Consider the following 25,753-nt stretch of genomic DNA (forward strand, 5'->3'; position numbering starts at 1 on the left):
AAAGCAATGGAACCAGCCAACCATGGACCGAACCCCCTAAAATCATGAACCCAAATAAATCTTTCCTCCTTTAATTTGTTTCATAAACTTTGGTCACAGCAATGAAAAGCTGATCAGCACAGTTCTCTTGACCATGGAACGGAAGATGGGCTTGGGGTCTTAAAAAAAGACACTCTCCTGAAATTCTTCCAAAATGTAATTATGAAACAGTGAAAGTGAAGACTGAGGCGCAGGCGTAAACTTGCTAAGACTGCTGGGGGGTCATACAAGGGATCCCTGAGCTCAGTCTGCAGCACGGGGTGAGGTGGGGTGGGCATGTGCCAGCACACACGTGTCCACGACATGTGTGAATATACCTTTGTAAACATGCTTGTGTGTGAGGAAGAGCAGGTATCGTGACAGTGTTGTGAGCATGAGTATGCATGTCTGTGTAAACACGTGTGTGCGTGATTGTGTGTGTTCCCGGGCAGTCTTTCAATTCCCAGATAAAGGGATACAGACTGAAAATTATCTATGAAGACCTCGTTCTCTCAAAACTTCTTTCGCAGCTTACCTCCTATCACTCATCACCATTTTCTGAGGAGGAAATATCCAGAAATCATAACCTTGTGATGCTCTTGTGTACCTTCTCAGCCTGCTGCCGGAGGTTCTGTGGTGACAGGGGGTTGTCATTGTAACTGTTGTTTGAACTTCGTTCAAAGGGCAGAATAGAATCCTCTCTGGCCTGAGAACTTTTCACACAATTGGTCCAAAGAAGTATTCGGCATCTGTCCATATCTGCATTTTGTATGCTTTGAAGAACACACATTTTGTTTTAAAAACCAGTGTAGTAAAGATTTTAAACCAGGAGATTCCCTTCAGAACACTTCTCACCTCTGCACAGGAACACAGCCTTCTGGAGAACAGAAAGGGAACTTAGGGGAGGAGCTGGTGATGGGGAGGAGCTGGTGATGGGGTGTGGCTTGGGCCAGGGGCAGGGCTTGGAGGGGATGGGAAAAAAAACCCGGAACTAGCAGCTTTAGGAGTGAAGCAGCCTGCAGGACCTCAATTTCAGTCATCTGGACAAAGACTGGTCACTTACATTGTCTTAGGCCTCCTTAAGTTGCCGTTCGATGTCTTTGTGTTTCCTAGTTCCAATATAGATTATCTCCAAATACTGGTCATCTCTGGTACAAATCTGCTGTAACGATTTTAAAAGAAGCTCATAATATGCATTTTACTTCTTTATACCTAAATGGAGAATTCGAACTACAAAAATAAATAAACACAAAGAGACTGGCTCCATTTAAACGTTTTTATAATGTTTAATTTTTAAGGCACATGGAGTTTATGATCACGTTAACATCTAGAAGTATTAAAAGGCACTAGTAACACTGGTAGTCTACTCATTTGCCAAGTTGACATGTAACATTACAAAACTAGATTTAAAAATCTGATTTCTAACAGCTGTGGGACAACATGGACAAAGGTGATACATCTAGACACAACCGCCATAAATTCAACGTTGACAAAGAAAGCCGACTTCTGGGATGAGATCCCAGCATCCTGTAAGTGGGGAAGAGTGGCTACCATATTGAAGGCTTTGTTTTTTTTTTATGAGACATTTTTCACCAAATTCCAAAGTTGTGACCCTTAGTGCATTTTATTCTCTTTCAAACAAATCACCCACAGAGCAGGTGCATGCATGAAAGATGAGCATCTTAGCATCCACCACATACAACCAGCCGTACCAGAAGGGTTTTTGTAAGATGCATGTGAAGGTCCAGCAACAGACCTGAAAGGACTGTGAATATGTAAGCGGCCCTCCACTCTGTCCTCTGTGCCTGAGGCTGGGGTGCAGCAGCGCCCCCACACCCACAGCTGTGATGTGTGTTGGTTACAGGGTGGTGGAGAGAAAGCCACAGACCGCCCAGGAACTCTCTGAGTCAATCATTTCCACTTCCTCCCTAACTGGACTATTTACCAGAACTGCCCAAGAGTAGTTACCATGAATTTAATCTCCTGGGTTTCCCCTGCCTGACCTCTAAATGAAATTTAAAAAGCAGAGAAAGGACAGTGACTGGGCTAGCCCCCACCACAGCACCATCACCAAAGAAGGGCCGTGTTGGAGCTGAGAGAGCACAGTCATGAGAAAGAATCAAGGTGTGCCGGCTTCACGCTGCAGCACAGGGGCAGGGAGTCTCCAAGTTGCAGCTGGAATAAAGAGTCCCGGTGAAGGCACAGTCTCTGCAAGAGGGGCCGGAGCAGAAGGAGGTACTGGAAGGGAACCAAGGGCTCAGATGAGCATTCTCCTACTGTGGCCCTACTAGATTCAGAGGCAGCAGCACCCGGAGGTCAAGGCAGTGAGGTTCATTTTGGTAGACGGTGACTCCACAGCCTCTATGGGTCCCCATATCTTTAAAATCTGACCAAAAGTGTCCTCTCTAGCTCTGCAGTGTTGGATCTTTTTGTGTGTCTCAAGTCCTCTATGACTGACCATCAAGGAAAGACTTTAAAATGAACACAATACCATATAAAATGAATGAAAGTGTGTGTAATGCACATGTCTACATGCACAGAAGACAAAATTTGGAAGAGGTTCACCAATAATTTATCAGTAATGAAGTGGAGTAAAATTATAGGAGATTGTTTTTACTTCCTTCCTTATATTCTCTGATATTATCTTGAAGTATTAAAATGGGAGGGTATCATTTTTGCATTATAAAAACAGTATCTTCATCTTGAAAATACTTAATTATTAAATTACTAGTTAAGAAAAACCGACTACATATGATTATGAAAAGTATCAAAGACAAACCAAGTCTTTAAAATTTGAAAGAGCTGAATCCAAATCTAATTTGCTTTGAAACTTTCAACTGCAAAGTGCATTCCCTAAATGTCACAGATTATGAGGTCAGTGAATGCCAAAGATATAAATTAATATAGACTAGGCAACTGGTGTGTTTAACAAAAGGCACTGGCATATTAAAGTTTGCCAATGAGTTGACAAATCATGAGGCCACGTATCATTTGCCATTTAGCGGGTCCCGCTCTAGACGTTACTTTGCAAAAGACAGTTATTGAGGGAAGTGCATGAAAACACGCTCTTTTGGAAACCTAGCTCATTCCTCTGAGAAACAAGACAGGAAGCACCCCCGTTTCACTTCATTCTTTTTGCAACATCTGAATACGCATGTTCGATCTCCTGGTCGGCGGGACACGTGTTGGTGAACTCATCCCTAGCGTAAGCATTGTCCAAGTATCTCCAGATGCCGGTCATTTCAGAAGGAAACTCAAAATCTCTGTATTTCTTGGCCACAATCTGAAAACAAAGAAGGAAATGATCAGTAAGGGGAAATCCACTTACGTAGGCCATCAAATCAGACCATCCATTCTCTGGACGCAGGTTAACTCAATTCCTGATGTCATCCCACAGTCATTGGGGCTACCCACAGGGGCACTGTGACTTTGAATAAGGGACATCTTGAGTACAGGAAAGGCAGTGGAAGTACTCAATACCAAATGGTAGCTCCTGCAGTCCTGCCCATCAAACTGCCCTGCACTCCGTCGGCCAGTTGGTTTGTCCCTGTGTATGGGACAGTGTTCTTTTCACGCATTCTGCTACTGGGTCTTTTGGTACATAAAGATTCATGATGAACTCTCAGTGTTAGATGGCGCCAGGAGCGCTGTAAAGTGCTCTCTTTTTCCTACTTACTAAGCCTTGCTACTGCAATCCTGAATACCTGTGTGTGAATCCCACAGGTCTCCATCATTCTGCCACTGAGCAGATCATTTGTGGACCCACCAGACAGATGGGATAGTTTCATGAGCAAAACAAGACATGAATCCCTCCCCTGATGGAGTTAATGGGTGTAAGAAAGGGCAAATGAGTGTGACCAACAGAGGAAGGGCGTGTCACTGAGGTCACATCAGTTTGCTCAAGCTGCCATAACAAGTACCACAAACTCGGTAGCTAAGAACAACAGAAATGTATTCTCTCACAGCCCTGGAAATCAAAACCAGGATATCAGAGGGCCCTACTCCTCTGCAGGCTCAGGGAAGGGTCTGTGCAGTTGCTCTCCTAGCTCCTGCAGTTCCTGTGGCAGCGTGACTCGGGTCTCACACAGCGTTCTCCCTGCATGCAAATCTGTCTCAGGTCCCCCCACCTTTTTGCAAGGACATCAGTCAGATGGGAGTAGACTCCACCCCACTTCAGTACGACTTCATCTCAACTTATTTCTTCTGCAAAGACCCAACTGCCAAATGAGGTCAGATCCTGAGATACAGGGGCTTAGAACCCCAACATAGGAATTTGGGGAGGGGGTAGAAACAATTCAACTTGTGGCAGGGAACCAGACCTACAAGAGGTCAGTTCTGCTTTGTCATCTCTCATCCCTGGGATGTCTGAATGAGGCAAGCAAGGGATCAACCACCAATCAGATCTTCGGGACTTACTTCTGAGCTTCTGGAGACCAGCAGCAAATCAGGACCAGACAACGTCAGAAGGCCTGATGTTGATGTTAAGCAGTCTGTTTTCCTTTGTCCACATTTGCTTGGTTTGCTTTTCTCTACCTTTTTATGTTAACATTTCTGAGTAAGTTTGCCGAGTAGTGTTCCTCTCATTGATGGAATCTTGTTTTCTATTTTCTGAATGTGATTCTTTGTCTTCTTTCTGTTCTGTGTGATTCATGTGTGTTTCTCCCTTTCTGGTAACTCAGAGGGTCTGCAGTTCATTTTAACCCTTGTCAACTTTACACGCTGTCTGTTGCCTCCTGTCAAGGACAAATGCGGGGATTCATGTGTCTACACTTCTTTCCATTTCTACTCCCTTATCCTCCTTCCAATGACTATAACATCCAGGTTTGCTACCTTCTGACTATTCTGTTGCTGTTATTGCTGTTTGGTCTTAATACAATTTTAAGACCAAATAGGTTCTTCATCATCTGTCCTTCTATATCACACAGCTTCTCTGTTCCTAGATTCTTATTTTGATAATCATTTTATTTCACCATATAGCTATTTTATTTTATTTTTGTTTTTATTTTAGCAAGGAACTTCAGGGATCTATTCCACAATATGGAGAAAACATACCTTTGCCCACTGCCCCAGCACAACTGTAATGAGCCAGGAGCTGGCCAGCAATGCCCCTTAAGGCCCATGTGGGGTTCTAAAGACAAATCAGAGCATGAAAATGCTAAGCTTTCTTCCCCCTGCCATTATTTACGGAATTCACTTTTTCACTAGTAGCAGAAATTTTACTAAAAATTGGTCACTAAACTGACTTTTTGATATTTTTCCCTCTTAAATTTCTTTGCTAAATATCTTCACTGCCCAACGACTTCTGCTTCTTATTTTCTTGTGAACACTGTTAAATGGCTTAAGATTGCTTATGTTACTGAAACTTGAAGTCTAAGGTAGGAATTGCAATTTGCCCCATTTGTAAAATTCTTATATCATACATCCCAGTCTGTCCCTTAATTCTTTACAGATGCTAACCTCTATTTTATGATCTTTCTTATTTTTAATGTCATGAAGATATTTGAGGTCGATCTGAATTTCACCCCTTTGCAGGTCCTTGCTTTACCATTATTATGATTATGGTGATTATGACTATGATCATCATTACTGTCTGCTACGGTTTGAATACGGTTCGGGTGTGTCATCCAAAGGTTCCTGTGTGGGAAGCGTGGGCCTCGGTGGGGAAGGATTGAGGGACCTTTAAGAGGAGGGGCCTGGTAGAAGACCACTGGGGGAACTGCCCCCAGAATAGATCAGGCAATTCTCATGTGACTCATTCGTTCTCTCAAGAAGGTTATTATAAAAGAACAAGGCTGGCCCCTCTTGCTCTCTGGCTTCCTGTCCCACCCTGTGACCTCTTCTCCTCGCACACTCTCACCAGTGCTGCCTTGGAGGCCTCACCAGAGCCAAGCCAAGGCCCACACCAGGCCCTAGAATCTCCAAAACGGAGAACTAAATAAACTTCTTTGCTTCCTTCGTGGCCCAGCTTCAGGTATTTCCTTATAACAATGGAAAATGGAAAAAAGTCAGTGCCCAGAAGGTTCTTTTGACTTCTCCTAGCTCAATAGAGCCTCATATGTGTCTTACTGTGCTGACGTTCTGGGCTGTATTTCCCTAAACAAGGCCCATAATTTAAAGCAGAGGCACTGGTTGTTCTTTATTAAACTAATTATCTCCTTGAAACTGCACCCCCTCCCTTTAAATTTTTCTTTTTCCATTTTCTTTCTCTGTTCTCCTGTTTCCGCTGTGTGCACCTGGGAACCCTCGAACCCCCTTGGTCCCTTTGGTTCTTCTCCTCCTGGTTTTGGATGACCTTCCGGACCCAGCCTCCGAATCCCTGGCTGCCTTCTGGACGTCTTCTCGCTGCCTTTTGCTGCTCCCAACAGGACCTTCTTCTCTGCGTGTACTTTCTCTGTGTTTGCATTTGGCCGTACGCTCTGCCAGCCTGATTTCCACCCTGCCGTGGAAACATCTTGTGTCTTGTCTTTGAGCTTTCTCTTTCATGTCCTGAGCCTGTAGGAAATCTGGAATGTTCTTTCATTGACTGGAAAAGGTCTTCCTCACGTGTCCGCTCGCCTCTGCCTTCTTCCTTTCCTCCGTTCCTTCTCGTTATCCTTTTCCTCTCCCCTGTCATCTCACAGGGGCACAGAGGTCCCACTTGGATTCTTCCTGGTTTCTAATCACCTTTCATCAAGGAAGACTTACCATCTGACCACGGTGAGGCTCCTGGTAGAGCACCTGCCTGGCATGGGGAAGGCCCTGGGTTCCATCCTCGGAACCGGGAAGAACTTTTTTTTTAGTGCAGAAGGTAAAAAGGAAGGTCGACAGGGCAGGTGGCAGATTGATTGGGGTGTGTGCCCTCAACCTCCAAACACTGTGCCCTGCCCTGTCCCCGAGGGCATAGCAGGGCACGCTGAGGTGAGCTGGGATCAGATTAGGGCAGAGAAAGGGCACCTTCTCCTCGAAGATTAGGCAGGAGGTCCCCATGGCTGAAAATGAAGCTTCAGCCACTTACAATCTCGACTGGTTTGGGGGCTTGTTTCTTTTCTCTGATGGGCAGTGACCAAGCAGAATACCACTTCCTTCTCTCCTCCTGCTCCATCTCCCCTCCAAGCTGTACCTGGCTGGGTCACAGGCTGGAAAGATGGCCCTCCATCCGTCCTTCCACTCCTCCTCCCAGAGAGCACGGTTCCAAAGGCTCCAGATGCCTGTCCCCTCTTCCCTGACCCTGAGGCAGCTCACCCTGAATGAGGCTTCTTAGTCTTCAGTGGGCGATCTGTCTTCGCTGGTCCTTTTATAAAAGATGAAGCTAATATTCTATTTTTTTTTATATTGTTTTTTCTGGGTTTCAGGAAGGGGAATAAATTATAAATCCCTTCGCTCTCATCTTTTACCATAATTCCCCTAGATTGATTCTCATTTCCTTTCAGAGTACTCCATCCTGGAAGATCATTAAGCCGTTTGGGATCTTGAGTGCTAAATGGCTTTAAAGATTTTGCAGCTAGGTCTTATCCTGAGCCATGGCTGCTTTCTCTCACTCCGAAGCTCACCTCTTCTACTGAAATGTGAAGCAGTGTTTTCCACAGGCGCTCACCAAGTGGCAACTGACGCGGATTGGGATATTCTCCTTGCTCAGGCTGTGTGTGCCTCTGCGAGCACTGCTTACACAGCAAACGCCAAAACGCATTCGCTGAAAGGGACTAAGTTGAAACACAGTGACATAAATACCTGTTGGAAAGCTGTTCCCAAATTCAGCAGCTTTTAGGGGACTCAGTTGCTTCAGTTAGAGGTCGGAGACCAGGGCAGTGGCAAAGCTATCGAAAGGACACTCCCTTGAGGGATCTGCGTCATCTCCAGACCTGCATTTGGAGTTGCTATCCCTCAAGCATGACGGGTGCAAGAGAAGAGGAGGTAAACAGGGCAAGACAAAGAGGGCAAAGAGGCGGAAAGAAGAGATGCAGTTAAGAGAGAAAGTGGCAAGGCTAGGGAGTGGAGCAGCCAGGAAGGACGCTGGTGGCCCCCCGGAACAGCGCCACAGACCAGGCGAACCTGAAGCGTCATTCCAGGCGTCGATTAAACGCGCTGTTAGAGCACAGACTTGCGCTTCCTGTGACTCGCCCATCACCCCAAGGTGATGGGCTGATGCCAAGGACCTTGCTCTGCACCTGGTGGGATTGTAATCACCAAGATGCCCGAGAACAAAGCATCAGCTTCTCCCTGAGGTATCTGAGGCTACCAAGAACCCGGCAATAGAAACAATGACAAGATCAACCTCCCTAAGTGCTAGAGAGGCTGAGAGCACTGCTGAGAGACGGCAGCCACCCAGGAGTCCAAGCTGGGGGCTCTCTGCCCAGAAACCCCGGGGCTGCCCCTGGAAGTCCTGGTTTAGTCAGTCAGATTGGAGGACTTAAATGTCTAAAAAGCCCCCAATTTAGTTCTCATTTCTTCTAACACTGGAGAACTAAGAAGTCTTCAGATCCCAGTAACTTAGGACCCACAACCCTCCCATCGTGGGAAGACAGCACCAACCATGGCAGGGGCCAAGTCAGGGAGCTGTCTTACGTCATCCACAGTGGACTGAGGTCACAGTTAAACAGCCCCAGCTTCCAGACATCACCTCCAGGCCTCAAGCCAAGGAGACCCCCTGCTCCTCCCCAGATTCCTTCAGTGTAACTTTTCCTCAGGCCGCGAAGGTCAGACGGACAAGAGCAGCGAGGACAGAGGGACGGGGGCCAAGTTCACAGGTACCTCAAGGGAACATTTGGGACCCTCTGTTCCTGTATCTGAAACTTGTGGCTTGGCCACCTCGAACGGAAACGAGCTCGTTTTCCATTCAAGAGTCCACACTTCAGATGGTCGGAACGCCTGGCCCAAACACAAGTCGAAACAACACACAGCAAAGCCTCATTCAGGCATGGAGCACGGGTCTGGGGAGGAAAGACAGACCTTTATGATATGGAGCTTGGGTAAGAGGTTGCAGTCGGCCAGCGTGAGCTCATCCCCGTCCAGGAACTTCCTCCCGGAAGCAGCCACCTCCTCCGTGCTGTAGGCATTGATTTCATCCGGCAGGGGACTAGTCAAGTAATTGTCCAGCTTCTTCAGGGCCCGCAGCAGGTTCTTTTCATAAACTGAAACAGAAAGGCAAGAAATCACTAAGACAGGCCGTGCCACGGGGTGCCACTTTTCACTAGCAATGAAGGAAGGTGGCTGACGCCGCTCCTTCCTGACAGGGACAGCCGGGGATGGGCATGGGGACGGAGGGACATAGAGGAGGAGGCAGTATCTGAATGACAACTCACTCCCCCTGAAGAATTACCCTGCTATCTACACAACTGGCAACTTCTGGAATGCATCCATTTATCCAAAAAATAAAATGAAATAAGATACTCATGGAAAGCTCCCGTGGGGTGGGCCCCATTTAAAACCACTCTGGGGTGCACCAGGAAATACCCGGAAGGTGAATTTTTCCCCTAATGCTATCTCCCGGTTCCCAGCCCCTAGAAGAACCCATCAGTGTCTTGAAACCCAGGTGCGGAGCGGAGGGTGGAGTGTTTCTTCCTCATTTCCAGACTCCCATCTCTACCCTCAGGGCCCAGGTCTGACTGGGAAGCCGCGCGGAGGTCCATGTGGAACAGGACGGGAAGATGGGAGGTACTCACTCTCGTGGGCATCCTTCTTGGTATTTTTAATAAACGCCGAGAATTTGGCAAACACGTCATTTCCTGCTGAGTTGGATTCAGGGTGTTGGGGCCCCAGCTTAGGGTACCTTGGAAAGTTCAAAATTGGAGGATCACAGGTACGCAGTGTTTGGGTCAGCCTAACACACCAAGGGGAACTGTCTTTCTCTGGAGGATATAAAAATGGAAACCCCTCCTTGGCCGTTTTCCTGATTTTTTTTCATTTTCAAGGTTGAGAAGAAACACAAGTTGGAGGAATCACACTGGACTGAGAGTTTGGGCCCTGACAATGACCAGTCCTGGGACCAAGAGTATGGGGAGGCCTCGCTGGCCTTAACTGGACTTCCCGTCTAGTCCAGTGGAGGAGATAGACTAGAAGGTTCCTTCCCGTCCACTGCTCCATGGTGCTTCATCCTAACTCACCCCTTGCCTGCCAGCAGCGAATCTGAGGGACGGCTGACTGCTTGTTTGGGATCTAAATTCCTCCAAAGGCCCATGTTAAAGACTTGGTCTGTGGCCGGTGACACCATTGGGAGGTGGTGGAACCTTTAGGACATGGGGCTTAGTGGGAGGGAGCTGGGTCACTGGGGACTTGCCCTTGAAGGGGATATTGGGACCCTGGCCCCTCCTCTTCCTCGCACTTTGGCTCCTGGCCACCGTGAGGTAAACAGGCCTCTGCTGCCATGATGCACTGTGCTGACCACAGTCCAAAGCAGCAGGGCTCAGCAACCATGGACGGAAACCTCTGAAACCATGAGCCAAAATAAACCTTTTCCCATATGACGGTGATTACCTCAAGCGTCTTGTGATAGTGATGGAAAGCTGATGAGCTTCACACCGTGGACACCTCCCCCCACCTCCTGCCATCCCACGTGAAGGGGCAAGCTGTGGGCACAGAGCAGTGACACCCAAGCTACCTTAACTCAAGGTTCCTGATCTGGCCCTGTGCCTCCTGTGGCCCCTCATGACAAAAGAAGGGAGTGCCGGGGCCACAGAGAACCAAACCCGCAGAACCAAACCCGTCAATCGGTCTGTGAAGGGGGTCAAGCGCCTGCAGGCTGTGAGGAGTGGTTTTTGGAGGCCTACCTCGGGGGAGCCAGCTTCTCCTCCAAGAACTCCTCGATCTTATTCACATCCGTCTTGACTTCACCATCAAAAGTCATAAAAGGTGGGTTCGTTCCGGGAGCCAGGTTCTGCAGGTCCGCGGGTTTCCTAGGGAGAGGGAGCATCAGACTGTGCGCGTAGCCTTGAGTCACTCCCAAGGCTTAGCAGTGTCCTCCCCAACTTAACAGACACGTCCTTCAGAATTTTCGTAAGACTGTGCGTTTACAAAAGGGCTTCCTGGTGACAAACGTGAAGACACACGTTGATAAACGACAGGCTGGATTTGCTCCTTTGTGGCCCCTTTCTGGATACAGAGGTGGAAGGGTTAACTTTGCCAGTGTCCTTAGCTGGGGAGCATTGCTCAGCCAGGCATCTAGAGGTACACGGCTGATCCCTAAGTGGGACAGCAGGTGCCTTAGGGTCACCAACTCCCACTCCTTCCTGACGACAGCCCAGCTGCTCTGAGAGCTACGCTGCTTGGCCCATGTCCAGGCTCCACTTCCGGCTCCTGCCGAGGATGGACACACCTGTGATCTCGCCCACGGGTCCTAGGGACACGAATACCTGTTGGGTGGCGGTGGGGGGATCAGGTTCCATTCTTTCAGCAACGCAGAGGCTCATCTTACCTTTTCAGGTCCACCGTCGTCACATTGAATATAACGCCCTTGAGCCAGAGAATCATAAAGAGACGCTGAGAAAATGGGCAATTTCCAATGCTCTCCCCATCGTACCCGGCCTGCACATGGAAAGAGGTCTTGATCTGAGCCAGTCTCACCGTGATAAGTGTGGACCCACGGTCATCGTGAATGTTTGTCAGTGCTCATGACACTCTGAGCAGCCTTCTGAGGCCATTTTAACTTGGGATCTAGGGCACGGTAGAGGTGGGTGTGGGGGGGAGGGAAGGACAGACTTTCCCTCCTTCCCGCCCCCCTCACCACTTCCTGCCTCCCTGGGCCTCAGAACAGCAGTTCACAGAGGGAAGAGCAGGGAGCGGGATCTCCCTCCATTAGCAAAGGCAAAAAAGAAGGACACCCTCTTCCTCCCTCCGTGACGTGCTCCTCTCCAAGGGAGGCACGACTCCTCCTTCCCGTGAGCTTGCTTTAAAGCCAGCCTGCACCGTGCTGCCAGCTCTGCCAGTCTCTACGGAGCTCCTCCTGGGACCAGCTTGGGATTATGGGAGCTGGAACATCCGTGCACACAGCAAGACTGGCCTCTCCCCTCTCTGACTCATGGGGGTGGGAGACAGGAGGCAGGAAGCACTTGGACCAAGGAGACAGAGCATCACCCGGTTGGTCCTGAGGCGGAGGGATGTAAAACCACCCCTTCCCAGTGACCCAGGGCAGGCGACTCCACCCACACCCCAACGCAGACACTGAAACCCCATGAACCCCTGGGGCTCCTGCAGAAGGCCAAGGCAGGTGTTGGGGAAGATGGTTGTGGGGCTTTGCAATTCCTAGTGAGAGAACAAAAGATAACAAGGGACGTTCCGAACTCTTCTTCCCTTTCCATCTCTTCTACCTCGCAAACCTCTGGCCCGGTCAGGGCACTGATAACACAACACGCTGCTAAAAAGGCAAGGGGTGGGGGTGGGGGGTGGCTTGAACACGCCCTTGTTTCTGCTGTGGCTTGGACACATTTGTGCTCCAGACGCTCACGTCGGGGAGTCTGGGCCCCAGTGTGGCAGTGTTGGGAGCTGGTGTGGAACCTTTAAAGAAGTAGGGCCCCGTGGAAAGTGAGGAAGTCACTGGGACACAGGCTCAGAAGGGACTAACTATCAGAATGAGTTCTCATGACAGCAAGTCAGTATAAAGACAGCAAGACCAGGCCCTCCCTGCTTCCCGGACTCTTGTCTCACCAGGTGACCTGCATGTGATGCCATCTGTCACAAGGCCCTCATCAGAGCCAAGCAGATGCCAGTGCCATGCTCATGGGACTACAGAACTGTGAGCTAAATAAGCCTCTTTTCTTTATACAGTCCCCACCAGCCTCAGGCATTTTGTTATTGCAACAGAAAACAGACTAATACTTCATGCCCACACCCAGCCAGCCTTTAATTACAAAAGCCTAGCCACATTCAATACTCGAAGTCCATTTCTGCCATATACAAACAAAAGAAAGTTAAGAACACCACACCGTTACAGGTAGACAACAACAGGAAGACAGGAGGCAGCAAGTGAACTGCTTGTTTGCAAAGTGAAGGAAAGAAAAAAGATGGCTCAGGAGAATTAGACAACTTCAAGAGTACCCCGGAGCTGATTCCCTGACTCTGGCGTTCCTAAGAAACCTGGAGAGGTTATTAATGACTGATCAATGGACAAAAGACCATTCATGAATGTCCCTGCGGATAAAGAGGATAAACAGTAGACAACCCAATTTTTAAGAAACTTGATCAGCCTTCCCAAGACAGGGAACCCAAGGGGCCAACGAGTACATGAAAGGTTCTGAACACCATCAGGCACTGGGGCCATGCCAACAGGAGGTGCCACCGTGCACCTGCCAGGTGGCTAGAATCTAAAGGTCTGACAACACCTACAAAAATGCAGAGTGACTGTCATTCCCATGAATGACACCACCTGGTGTCAGGTAGCACCAACTGGTGTCGGGAGTGCTACTGGGGTGAACTGTAGCTCTTACCAGAGTTAAGCACACATTAACCCTGTGACACAGTAATTCCATTCCAGAAAGAAACGAGTGCTTATGGGCACCCAAAGAACTTACACCAATGTTCTTTGCAGCTTTAGTAGAACAGCCAAAACCTGGACACGACCCATATTCCATCACAGCAAAATGAGCAGGCCAGCTGTGGCCCAGACAGACAAGAGGATACCACGGCACAACACAAAACAACGAGCTGTCACAGCACACAGCAGCGTGGCCACCTCCCACCAGCACAACGTGGACAGGCAGAAGAGTCCCATGTAGCTCAGGCTTGAAGTGCAAGTTCAGGGAAAGTCTTGTGAGGGTGACCCCAGAACCACAGGTGCCCTAGGAAGATGGTACCCTAGGATGGTGCCCTGGAGGGAGCCCTCAGGGTGGTGGAAACACTCTCCACCTGGTCCAGGTGATGGCTACCAGGTGTAAGGTTGGAGTCCTTACTGAATGTTAACTTTTGCCTCAATAAAAAAAATATATATTATTTTTTTAAAAATCAAGGGAGTGGGATTCAGGGGCCTCTTGTACGGGGCCCAGCAATCTCAATTCTTAAGAAGCCAAGGTGATGTAATGCTGGTGGGGCCAGATCCACAGCAGAAGTGTGGCCGTCACTCAGGGTAATGCCAATGACGCCCAGGAGGACTGTCAATGTGTGAGGAAGAGCCACGAGAATCCCCCCCCCAGCTGGACGATCCAATGATAAGAAGACTCCCAAAGCTTTCTCATTAGCAAAGACAGCTGCACACACACGGAGATGACAGCCAGACTTAATCCACCTGACGAGGCGCCAACAGCCCTGGACGGCGGAATTCAGAGTCCCCCAGAGTCTGGGCTCCGCACCTCCCCGGCTCCTCCCACTCTCACTTTCTGGAGACAGGCATTTATTTGCCTGTTGGCCTGTTACAAGGGAGGGTCTGAGAACGCGCCAGTCTGTGGAGTGGTAGGAGCCTGACGGGTGTGCATCTATCCAAGTTCTCATGACCACTCCCTAGAGACCTGAACCTCCGCCCTGTATTGCCCACCTGAGGCCACTCCTGCCTCAGGGCCCTGCATCCTGTGGCCCTCCTGAAAGTTTCCCCGTGTCTCCTGCTGCAGAGAGAGCCAGGGGGAGCAGAGAAGGAGCCAGCAAAACTCTCAGGAGCTTGCTGCTTGGGGGCCCTCTTCAGCTACGCGCCCCCCCCTGCAGCCTGCTTAGCTCCCCCAGGTTGGGGCAGTCAAGCCAAGCAGAGGGGGAGGGGCAGGAAAGCACAAGGACACAGAGCCACATAGTTTGGCCAGTCCTGACTTGCTCTGCAGCTTTGAAACCTCTTACATCTATAATAGCTACACTAAGCCCAGGAAAGTCTAAAGTCAGTGCTGCAGAGTGGGGCGGTTGTTTCCCTCCCAAGATAACCTGCCTCCCCAGCCTTGGGAATCCTGGTAGATCTCATCCTCAGTGCCGCGAAATCCCTGCTGAGCTCCGTGCCATCCTGCCCCGTCCTCCCTAAGCTCACCTTGACAAAGAGCTCTGTGTCTACAAAGGGCCTCCCCCTGCCCAGCCGCTGAGCAGCAGCATCTGGAGAATAAACAGATGCACCGTTCTCTGCCTTGCTCTGTCTCAGTTCTCTCCAACTCAAGTCACGGTTTCCTTGCAACTGTCCTCACCATTTCCTGAAGTCTGGCTGCTGCTTCTTTGGAAGGACTAGTGGGGCTGGGAGCAATCGATTTCTTTAAAACAAAAAAAAAAGCTGCCTCTGCCATCCAACTGGAAAAACTTAGCAGGCTGCTTCTGTGCTCTGCGACTGGGACAACACACCTGGCCAGAGGGCGGGACGGTGCTCTGCAGGGATGCAGACCCCCGACTTAGAAGTGTGATGGAAGCTTCACCTGTTCGCCTGTTCATTTTGTCCCAGCGTGGCTAGCAAACTAAAGGCCATCAGGCATTTTAGAAAAATTAACTAGCTACTGCGACTGCCAATAAAACAGGATTTACATATCCAGAGTTGCCTCATCTTAAATTGCTCTAAAAAATTTTTTTTTTCCTGTCTCTGTCTGTTGTAAATGAGGGGGTTACGGGAACATGGTGGGAGTGACGAGGACGCCTTGCTGCCTAATTTTATTACTTTAATGCGCTTCAGTGCTAGGAGGTGCCAGCAGGGATAAAGGCAAAGATAGGCCATCTCCACGGCCCATTATGGAGCAATAATGGCAGCGGAGCCCCGAGGTCGCGTTCATTAACCAGAGGAGATGATGGGATAAATAGAGGCATATTAGGAGAGAGTAACTGACACTGCTGTCATCATCAGGACGCTCCATCCTGTGAAGTTTTATTTTCCAATGCTGAATCCACGCGCCCCCACCCCCACCCCCAGCTAATTGCACTCTGGACTAACATTTCTCAGCAGGGTTCTCAGCCTGCAGGGGAAGTTTCTGTATGTATACGTTTCTGATAAAATCAAATTAGGCAGTTTGAGAGATCAGAGTGTCCTCGGTTTCCAGCAAAGACCTAGGCACTTGGATAACCCGGGACTGAATGTTTGCCATTCAGTTTTGACTCTATTGAGCATCTGCAATAGCAATTCTGCAGAGAAGAATTCTGGATGCCTCAGGCAAATTCTGAGAAACTCTGCTTGCAACCGATGGCTGCTGTGGTTTTGAGAATGTTGGGAACTCTGCCAGGTTCCAGCCTGCACCCCCCCCACCCCCCACAGGAGTCCCCAAAGCGTGAATGGGAAGGGTCCCAAGGGCAGTGCCAAGGTCAGCAGCTGGTGCCCGTCACAGGCCCTTTCAAGATCAGAGCCTCTCCCACTTATCTGCCACACCGACTCCACTCCAATGTGTGGAAAAGATGCATTTTTAATTTCCTATAAGCATCTTTTGCTTCAGGCCAATGACCTCCCTGATGAGTTCTTGGTACCGGGCACCACCCACACCACCACCTTCCACCAAAATGACCTGGTGCCCACTGCTGCCTTTGAAGGACCAAACAGACCCAGACATCCAAGCACAGACCTGACGGGGTGGTGACCCTCAAGAGAACCTCAGCCGCCCCACAGCATCCCACCCCTCATTTCCCCTAGAGTAGGCCACACCCACCACCTTGATCCCCCAACTTCTTGGTTCTACCTTCTTTCTAGAGATTTCTGTGTGGGCCTAGATGGTAAACACCTGCTATAAAGCAAGTTCTCCACTCTGCTCAAATATAATGAAAAACAGTTGAAGGTGGCGGCAGAGGGGAGATGAAAGAGGAAATCAGTTGGCAATATTCAGTGAGTTCTTTTTCTGATGAACAGATTTCAGCCAGGGAGGTAGGACCTGCATCCAGGTGCAAAAAATTCTTCAGTCCCGGAATAAACTGGGGGAAAGACCTGGGGACCTGAGGGGTGGTGGCTTGATTAGATGCCATCATGGGAGTGGAGAAAATCAGCGAGGAATGATGGGCTGCTGTCTCTGATGTTCTGGGGGGACTTCAGGTTGAACAAGGACAGTAGCCACCAGAAGAAGAAAGAGTCAGGGGACGGTTTAATGTGGCCAGTCTTCTCCTCAAAGAGAAGCCATGGGGTCACATGAGCCAGCCAGGACTCCCCTCTGCTGTCTTAGTCAGTTTTCTGCTGCTATCACAGAATACCACAGCCTGGATGATTTATAATGAAAAGAAAAAAAATGTATTTCTCCTCGTTCTGGAGTCCAGTAAGTCTGATGTTGAGGTGCTGGCCTCTGGTGAGGGCCTTCCTGCCGCATCATAACGTCATGGAGGACATCACTTGGCCAGAGAGTGGCCAAGAGCCACCAACCCAGTCCCATGATGACAGCATTCATGAGGTGGAACCCTTGTGACCTAATCACCCCCCGATTAAATTGCCACATGACTTCAGGAGGGGACACAAAAGCCACAGCAGCTGCTCACCCCAGAGAAGGCCAAACGCAGGCCGGCCCAAGGGAAGGAGTTAGAGCAAATCAGGTGGAGAAGGGGTAGGACTCCCTCCCCTCCTCTGAGTCCCACCTACGAACTCCATGAATTCATCCCTGGGTCCACGGCCTTACTGGCTTTGGAAAGTGGCGATCAAGCATGCACTTCGTAGCTCAGCGCCAAGGCCTGACCCTCAAGACAAACAGCCAGCTCTCCCGGGGCTCCCCGCATCCTCCCGGGTCGGTCCCTTCCCTTGGCACTCACAATTTCACTGCAGGTGCAACTGACTGCAGCGCTGGCCGAAGCCCCTTGTGGAACACGAGAGCTGCAAACTAGGCCCTGGAGGAGCTGGGGTGGTCAGCAGTCCACACAGAGAGAGTCCGCCACGCGGAGAGTCCCTGCCCACGTGCCCCAGAGACACCCCTGCCTCTGGGCCCTGTGCGGTGGGCAAGGACCAGGGGAGACGGCCCCATTCCTGCAAGAGGGCCTCACAGGACAGTCAGGGACAGTCCAGTTGGGTCTTTCTTGCTTCCCAGTGAAAGCAGGTGGGAAGACTAGGATCTCTTTCTGACCCTGGCCATGGCGGGCGTCTGGGGTCAGGGGCCCATCTTCACTCATCAGGGTCGCTCCCGCAGGCTATTCCTAGAACAAAGGAAACACTCAAAAGAAAAACAAGAAGCCAAACACTGAGGGTCCACAGCACCTGCTCCAATGGCCTGGGGCCTGGTCCACCCCAGGGAGATGGTTATCCACGAATGGTTTCCCTTCCTGAAACTCACCGAATCTCACTGCTCAGACATCACCCACAGAGAGCCGGCAAGAGGCCAGAGCCAGTGGCAGCCAGTCCTTCCCGCCCTGCTGGCCCATGGTGGGGCCTTCATATCCAATATTTCAATACACCCCCCGACTTCTTAATTTTGAGTCATTCTATAATTTTTTTTTTTAAATTACAATGTTCTCCATGTGTCTAAGTTAACGTTTCCAATTTCAGCAAGGTTCTTCCAAGGTCAAGGGCAATGGGTGCAGGCATTGGGGCCAGGGACAGCCAGTGGACATGGGCCTCACCTCTGACTAATGATGTGGCCTTGGGCGATTCATTTGTTCTGCTGGGCTTCCTCCGCTTTAAAAAAACAGGGCTCTAATCCCTGGTGCACCAGAACATCCCGGGCACCCGATGAAGGGAGCTGTTATTGTCATTATCGTCATCAGCTTCACCCTCATTACTCTTCCAAATCTGAGCACAGCCCAGGTCAGACAATTATAGAATTCAGGGCACTTTTTAACAAGCCTCAATTAGCGGGATATTCATGCCAATCTGTAGAATCCTAAAAGAATGACTGATTTTTTTTTTTCTCTCTCTCCCAAAAAGGAACACATCCCATACCTACTCCAAGTGGAAATTAAGAGCCAAAGTCTTTTTCTCTCTTTCTTTCTTTTTTTTTTTTTTTTTTTGTAATAGTAGATGGATGGAATGCCTTTATTTCATTTGTTTATTTTTATGTGGTACTGAGGATCGAACCCAGTGCCTCATATATGCCAGGCAAGCACTTTCCCACTGCGCTACAGCGCCAGCCCTCCAAAGTCTTTTTCTTAATTGCAAAGCAAACAGATCGTCAGCCAGGAGGCAGAAATGCAAGACCCTAGCCTGGCATTCATGTCCGGGGCCACACGAATCTCCTAGTGAAGGGTCAAGAGAACTGCACACACCTTGACCTTGGCCTTGACCTTGACCTTTGGAGGCTGATGAGCTCAAGGCATTCTTGACACCAAACCCTCTGCCCGTGAAAGGAAAAAGCTGGTCTCCTGTCTGAGAGTTTGGAGTTGGAGCTAAGGCAATCTGAGCAGGGGCAGCTGCCTCTTGCCCACCGTCCCCTGGGCAAGAGGATTCCATAAATGGGAGGAGAGGGGGCCACTCCCCTCTGGGGACTGGAGTCCAACCTAAGGGCTTGGTAGACCCACCTCAAGTCACATGACAAAATGGCCCAGAGGAAAACCAGCCCCGCCCTTTCTTGGCCAAATGAGAATCTTTTGAAGGAATGTCCTTCAAAAATCAGCAATTTCTCGGGTGATTTTTAACAAACTGATAGTAGCTCCCTGTCTACCGGCTGATTCCAATATGGGTCTGATTCATGTGTGGAGGTCGTCAGATTTAATCCTCTCGAAATCTTGGAAGATGGGTCCTGTCATTCCTCCCGTTTTACAGATGAATGAACTGAGGCTCAGAGACGCTAAGCAGGCTGCCCAGAGAGGCAAGCAAGATGGGGTGATCCGGCTCTCCCCTGTTCTCCCAAACCAGATGCAGCTTCAGGTCCTCGGGACGGAGACCAGGCTCTCCCCTCTTTACCTGGAGATCAGTGGCTCACTCGCGCCGCTTCCCGCCTCTGAACCCCTCTCTACCTGGCATTTCTAGCCCTTCCCTAGTCTTTCCTGTCCCCAGACGAGGCTAATCCTGGTAAACGGCAGGCTCCCAGGGTCATTCTGCTGGAGTGCCACCCATTGCTCCCAGGGGCCCAGAGAAGTCGCCCACCTGCCAGGGCCTCTCTCTTCATTTGGAAGGAAAGGCTAATGGCACCTACCCCTTAGTACTGGGTGAAAATTAGATGGGCCGTTACACGTGAACCACAGAACAAAGCCTGCACACAGGGGCCTGTCGGCTGGGCCCTCCTTCCGGGACCTCCCTTCCCTGCCCCACCCCCTCGTCCTTCCCTCCCCCCTCCTGCCCCTCCCACAGCAGCCAGTTAAGCCAGTTACTCTGCTCCCCATCCTCCTCTCTGGGGTAACTGTCATAGCCATAATGAGCTCAGGCCACCTTTCTAAAATGCTCCTTGCCCCTGTGCCACCACGGTAAGTAAACTCTTTGTCCTCCACGTCTCTTTCTGTAAGTCTGATCGGTACCTCTCACCTTCTCCGGATCCCACTCACAGTGCCATGGGCTCTGCCTGGTGCAGCACCCAAGGGTTCCCCAATGTCCCCTCCTGGTGATCCTCCACAGGGTGGCATGGGGTGGGCCTCCATGGGGAAAGGCGCTGGTGTCTCCTTGCAGCGCCAACCCCACATTCATGTTCTTCAGGGGTACTCCGCAAAGACCCAGGAGGAACACCCCCCTCCCTAGGACCCCTGCAGGCCCAGCCCACCCCAGCCTTCCCCTCCCCAAAGACCTTCCCAGCCTGCCTGTTGGGCGCTCCTCTCCCACCTATCTCAGAAGACAGTTGCTGGGTGACCAATCCCAAGACTGTCCTGATTTTAAAACTGAAAGTCCTGGGTAAGTTGGGACAGCTGGTCACCCTATCGTCGGCTCAGATGAGACCCTTATTTTGAGTGGGAGACATAATTAAGTCCGGCTGGGTTACCTAGAAACAGACCTCTGCTTCACCTCCACCAGAACATCAGCATCGATAAAGTGATCAGTTGGACAGTGGATTCCTTGAATGTCACCAAGCAGGTGACAGCCAAGTTAAGGAATGCTCAGCTCCGTGGGCAAGAGGACAAACAAACAGGGTCTGAGATCTACAGGGAGGAGATGGAAGCCCCGCTCTAAGTCTGTTGAGAGCCAGCTAATACAGGGACAGTCTGTGCAGAAAGTCTGCTGCAGCTCAGTGCAACAGGCAAGCAGGGAAATCAGAGGTGAGTGCCCGTCAGGGTGACACACACTGCCCAAACCGGGACCTCCTCCGTTTTAAATTCCTGAATTGCCCTCAACAAAGGACACCGTTTCTCTTTGATCCTCCACACAACTCCTTAGATTAAAAAGAAAAATCTGAACCTCTGTCCAAGTGGGGAAGGAACACCTTCCAGGCGTCCCCCACACCACTGGCAGCCAGTGGGGGATGGCGTCCCCGAGGGGGTGCCTCCTGCCAGGAATGTTGGGCTGGAAAGGTAAGTATCCATTCCTACCTGTCACCTTGGCACAGCGCCCACCTCTCATTCAAAGAAGATGATACATAATTAGATGCATCTTCTCAAAAATATGATACCTGAGGCTTTAGGAAGACCACTGGCTCTTCTCTGTCTCTTAAAAATGTGGTTGTGAACAACAACAAAAACGACTTTGTTACAAATACATATATATATATATATATATATACATATATGATGTTACAAATATATAATAATGGTGGTGGTGGTGGTGGTGGTAGTGGTAGCACTAATTTCACCACACATTCTTCTAAGCACTTTCCTTGTGTTACCCTGTCAGACGTACGTTCTGACATTATCCCCGCTTACAGGTGGAAAAAACTGAGGACCAGAGAGGGAGAAAAACTTCCCAAGGCCACACAGCACAATGTGAACCCAGGCAGTCAGCTAGAACCCATCCTCTTCATCCCACCCGGGGCAAATGGACAAGCTCCCGGTCTCCCTCCAGTAGGGCCTTCCCCAGAGAAGCAGAAGTTTGCTGACTTGTTTTGCCCATCCCTGTTCAGCAAGGACTCAGGTAGCTTGCAGGAATCATTATTAAAATGATAAGAGAATAGATATCAGAAGCAAGTGGAGAGCACTAAAGAGATTAGTTACGACAGAAAATGGGGCTGGGGGTGGGGAGCCACCAAAAATGAAGGTTCTGTGTGCCGGGGCAGCAGAAGGAAGAATTTTTTGACAGCCCCAGTGGACCGTGGCTGCGGGCTACAGCTTCTGTTCCCGCTCTAGAATACACTTGCCAGAAGTCAGCATGGCAATGACATCGACTTTGCCTCTCCCCCTCCCACACCTGGAGTACAATCCCAACCAACAAGAGACCCCTCATCCCCCACCCAGCACCCTGGCAGGCCAAGCCAGGCTGGCATCTGCCTGCAGAAACCAGAGAGTCCTGCAGAGCTGGGAATTTGAGCCCAGGGTTCCACCTCTTCTTCCAAATAAGGCAGGCAGGGCCAGGGACTTCCAAGAAGACCTGACTAATCCACTCTAATCCATGTATCAGCTTCCAGTCACTGGCCAAAAGAGTGTGAGTCGGGAATTTTTCTAAGGCAGGTAAGACCAGGGCCTGCATTGGCCCCAAGAGTGCTAAGCGCCAACAGAACTGTAAGATAGTGAATCTGAGTGGTTTAAAGCCTCCAAGTCCGTGGTAATTTGTTATAGCAGCAAAAGAAAACTCATACAGCTGGATTTCCTTAAGGCCTTTCCCCAAGGCAACTCTTTGGGTCAACTAAATGGTCATGTAAAAGGATAAACCCTGAAGCAGGTAACTCTCAGCCTGCCTCTAGAAGTTTCCTGCATGGAGTCTTTCCACTCATCTGCCGGGGATTAGCATGATGACCACGGGCACCAAGAAGCCCTGTGTTGAACCCACCACCAATCAAGCCAAGACTGTGGCTCCTGTGTGTGGACTTGGGAACTCCAGTAACTGTTTGACCTGAACTTCCAGGAGGCCTGCTGGTTCCTGCCTGTCACCTCTGGGGCCACAGCCTCTGGAGGACAAGACACCCATGGAGCTTTCTAGTTGGATTCAGTCAACTTTTCCCCCCAACTTTTTAATTTAGCAAGATGGATTTCAGAATCTCCCTGTCCAAAAATTTAACAGGGAAGAGATGCACAAGAGGATAAGGGCTCTACCTGGGACAAGTTCACTTTCTTTAATCTTGGTTCCTGACTGTGGTTTCCAGGACCTGCCCACAAATGGCCAACTGGGGAAAAACTGGAAGATGCTGTTGGCGCCCCCTGGTGGTCTTGAGGTGCACTTTCAGATTTATCCTGACCACTGCCATCCCAAATGACAGAAAATGACACTACTTTTTATCCCCCACAGGGGCTTCACCATCCAGATTTACCCAGGACTCAGCAAGTTCCTGCTACCTAGGACTTTCCGTTTTAAAACCAGCAAAGTCTGAGAAAAGTAGGACGAGTTGGCCTCCCTCTCCCCACAACCCTCTTAGGGGGACATCTTTCAGTCCTATGCACTGTGGACCCCTGTCCCAAACATAACTGGGAGCACACGTCTTAATCTGAGTTCATAAGCCAGACTGTTCAGACTTTGTTTGTGCTATGAAAATAAGAATTTAAGATTTGTACGTTATTTCTCAACTCTCACTGAAGAACTAGGGGCGGGGACCAGGAGAAAGCACACAGTAGGTAAGGGACCTGGGTCACCCCAAACGCTGGCAGAGCAGACCCTAAAACAGAAGTCGTGATCAACCGCAAAAGTGTTCAAGTGCAACGTTCTCAATTTGTTCAAAATTCTCTGGGCTTTTTTGCAAAGCTTCAGAAACAAGTCGCTTCTGTGGGAGGGCAGTACCTGCTTTCCCTTCAATTTTCTCTCAGATGTTTGTAAGTGTTAAGGCAGCCAAAGGCCCGGGGCTATCTATTTTCAAAGGGGAAAATTCCGGGGCCTTAAACACTCAGTTGAGTTTAACCAACTCAAAATTTTCATGTATTGGTCATTAAAATACATGAAAATTTTCTGCAGCTGGCAACTGGGATTCTATAGCACTTTTTGTCCCAATTGAAACTAGTCCAGAAATATCTTAATGGTTCTTAACAGAAGTAAGAGATGGGATTTGAGGCAAGTGCGGATTTTGGAATGCTTTCTTTTTCATACTCCAGAGGGCAGAAATCAGAAGCTTTGTGGGTAACTTTTCAGGCAGGACACAAAGGTTGCCTGTGGGAGGATTTATGAGGTCTGGGAGTATCCACCTGTCTTAAAATGTCTCCAACACTTTCTATGAAAGCCTGAATCTCAGAGAACTATCTAGAAAAACGCCATAGTCTGTCAGGTGGTGGCCTTCCCCAGGGACAACCAGAGGGCCCCAGTGGCCCTGGCCACTAACCTTCCCACAAGCAGACATTCTCTGTCCATTTCCTCACACACAAAATGAACAAGTCCATTTTCCAGAACTTTCTACAACTTGCCACGGGTGACACCTTCCCACAGACGTCAGATGAAGTGGCAAAGGCTGAGGACGCTCTTGTCCCCACTTTGTCAGGATGTGCTTGCAGGGGTTTGAAGTGGTTTTGAGAAGCAGTGTTAACTACTACAGCTGGCCACAGCAGCTACGAAGAATATTCACCATCTAAAATTAAAGCACTTGGAATGCTGAAAAATAGCCACCTCGGAGACGAAGTCGATTTGGTTTCCAACACTGAAGTTCTTAATCGATCTCGTGGTTTATTATTTTTGCTTCATGGTAAAAGGAAAAACAGACCAAGAGCCACTCCCAATTAGGTAATTCATTTCTCCTGCAGTTGTCTTGCTTAATGGAAGAACTTCCATAAGAACAGCAAATAAACGAAGAATTCCTAACTCAGATATAAATGCCTAGAGAGCATGCGCGGTCCATGGTGCCCTGTGGTGGGATTTCTCCATTCAAATGCAAATTTGGTAGACTCTGCCTGTATCTTCATGCTTAAGAAACCTTTGCCGCACGGATCTGCTAAGTTCCCCAGATGCTGCCTTTTCTCCTAGCCATGGAGACTTGGGGCTAAGCCTGCTCTACCAAACCTAAACCTCAGGATTCACAAGCTTTGGACTCAAACCACCCTGTCCTTTTTGCATCGGTTAGAGGAGACAAAAGAATCAAAAAAGCTCTACCTTGCCCATGTCCCACTCTGGCCTGCACTGACCCATGCAAAGGGAAGGTCCCTGGTCCCAGGCCCAAGGGAATCAGCTACTCTCCACACAATCAACCAGGAGTCCATAAAATCATTTTATATATAAAACAGGAAAAGTTGGCTTTTGGTTTCAAAAGCAGGAAAATTGGAGCCAGGATCAAAAAAAAAAAAAAAAAAGTGGCATTTAGGAAAATCACAGAAGTTTCCTGGAACCGTGTTCAGAGGGGTGACTACTCCGTTTTTAACCATCAGACTTTATTTCATGTTTCCTTGTCATTGCTGCATCCTTACAAGTTCAAGGGCTCCTGGGTCAGAGATAATTAATTTGCTAAATCTGTGCTTTGACAATGAGCAGAAAGAGTGGCACCCTGTAGAGGTTAGCAACCCAACTGGAAAGTGTTTAGGACATCACAGAATTATCTGGAAGCTCTACCTTCCCCATGTCCCACTCTGGCCTGCACTGACCCATGCAAAGGGAAGGTCCCTGGCCCCAGGCCCAACAGGATCAGCTACTCTCCAAACAAGAATAAACACCAACTGGACAGCCAAGGCCAACACCCTGGCTTCGTTAGAAACCTTCACGCCACGTGCTTTCTTTGGCAAATATGGTGACTCCCTCCCCACCCTCACCCCTGGGACAAAGGGAGCGTGTTTCCCTCGCCCCAAGCCAGCCTGAGATCAGCATCACAGAACTGTCCACAACCTGGGGGAGGAACAAAGCCTCTTGTTTTCAAAGGGGGCAGGCATGCTAAGGGACCGGAAACCAATGACCCTGATTTGTGGCAAACTGTATAATGGCCACAGCTGTCCAGGGTCAGGGTACTGAGTCGCTTCGCCCGCACATGCAGACGGACCCAGGGACACCATGGAAGAAGACTGGGTTCTATACGGCTCA

At 49.6% G+C, this 25,753-nt stretch overlaps 1 protein-coding gene across 1 annotated transcript in view; it reads right to left on the reverse strand.

The window, feature by feature from the left end:
• Positions 1 to 3,139: 3,139 nt before the first annotated feature.
• Clic6 (chloride intracellular channel 6) overlaps positions 3,140 to 25,753 on the reverse strand; it is a 40,454-nt gene continuing 17,840 nt past the window's right edge. Inside the window, exons 2-6 of the mRNA XM_076868626.2 lie at positions 11,405 to 11,514; positions 10,761 to 10,886; positions 9,657 to 9,763; positions 8,944 to 9,125; positions 3,140 to 3,301 (exon numbers count right to left, since the gene is read on the reverse strand). Of these exons, the coding sequence (XP_076724741.2) occupies positions 3,140 to 3,301; positions 8,944 to 9,125; positions 9,657 to 9,763; positions 10,761 to 10,886; positions 11,405 to 11,514 (687 nt within the window). The remainder of the gene's footprint in view (positions 3,302 to 8,943; positions 9,126 to 9,656; positions 9,764 to 10,760; positions 10,887 to 11,404; positions 11,515 to 25,753) is intronic.

The sequence above is a fragment of the Callospermophilus lateralis genome, chromosome 10 (genome assembly GCF_048772815.1).
Source record: "Callospermophilus lateralis isolate mCalLat2 chromosome 10, mCalLat2.hap1, whole genome shotgun sequence".
Classification (NCBI taxonomy): domain Eukaryota; kingdom Metazoa; phylum Chordata; class Mammalia; order Rodentia; family Sciuridae; genus Callospermophilus; species Callospermophilus lateralis.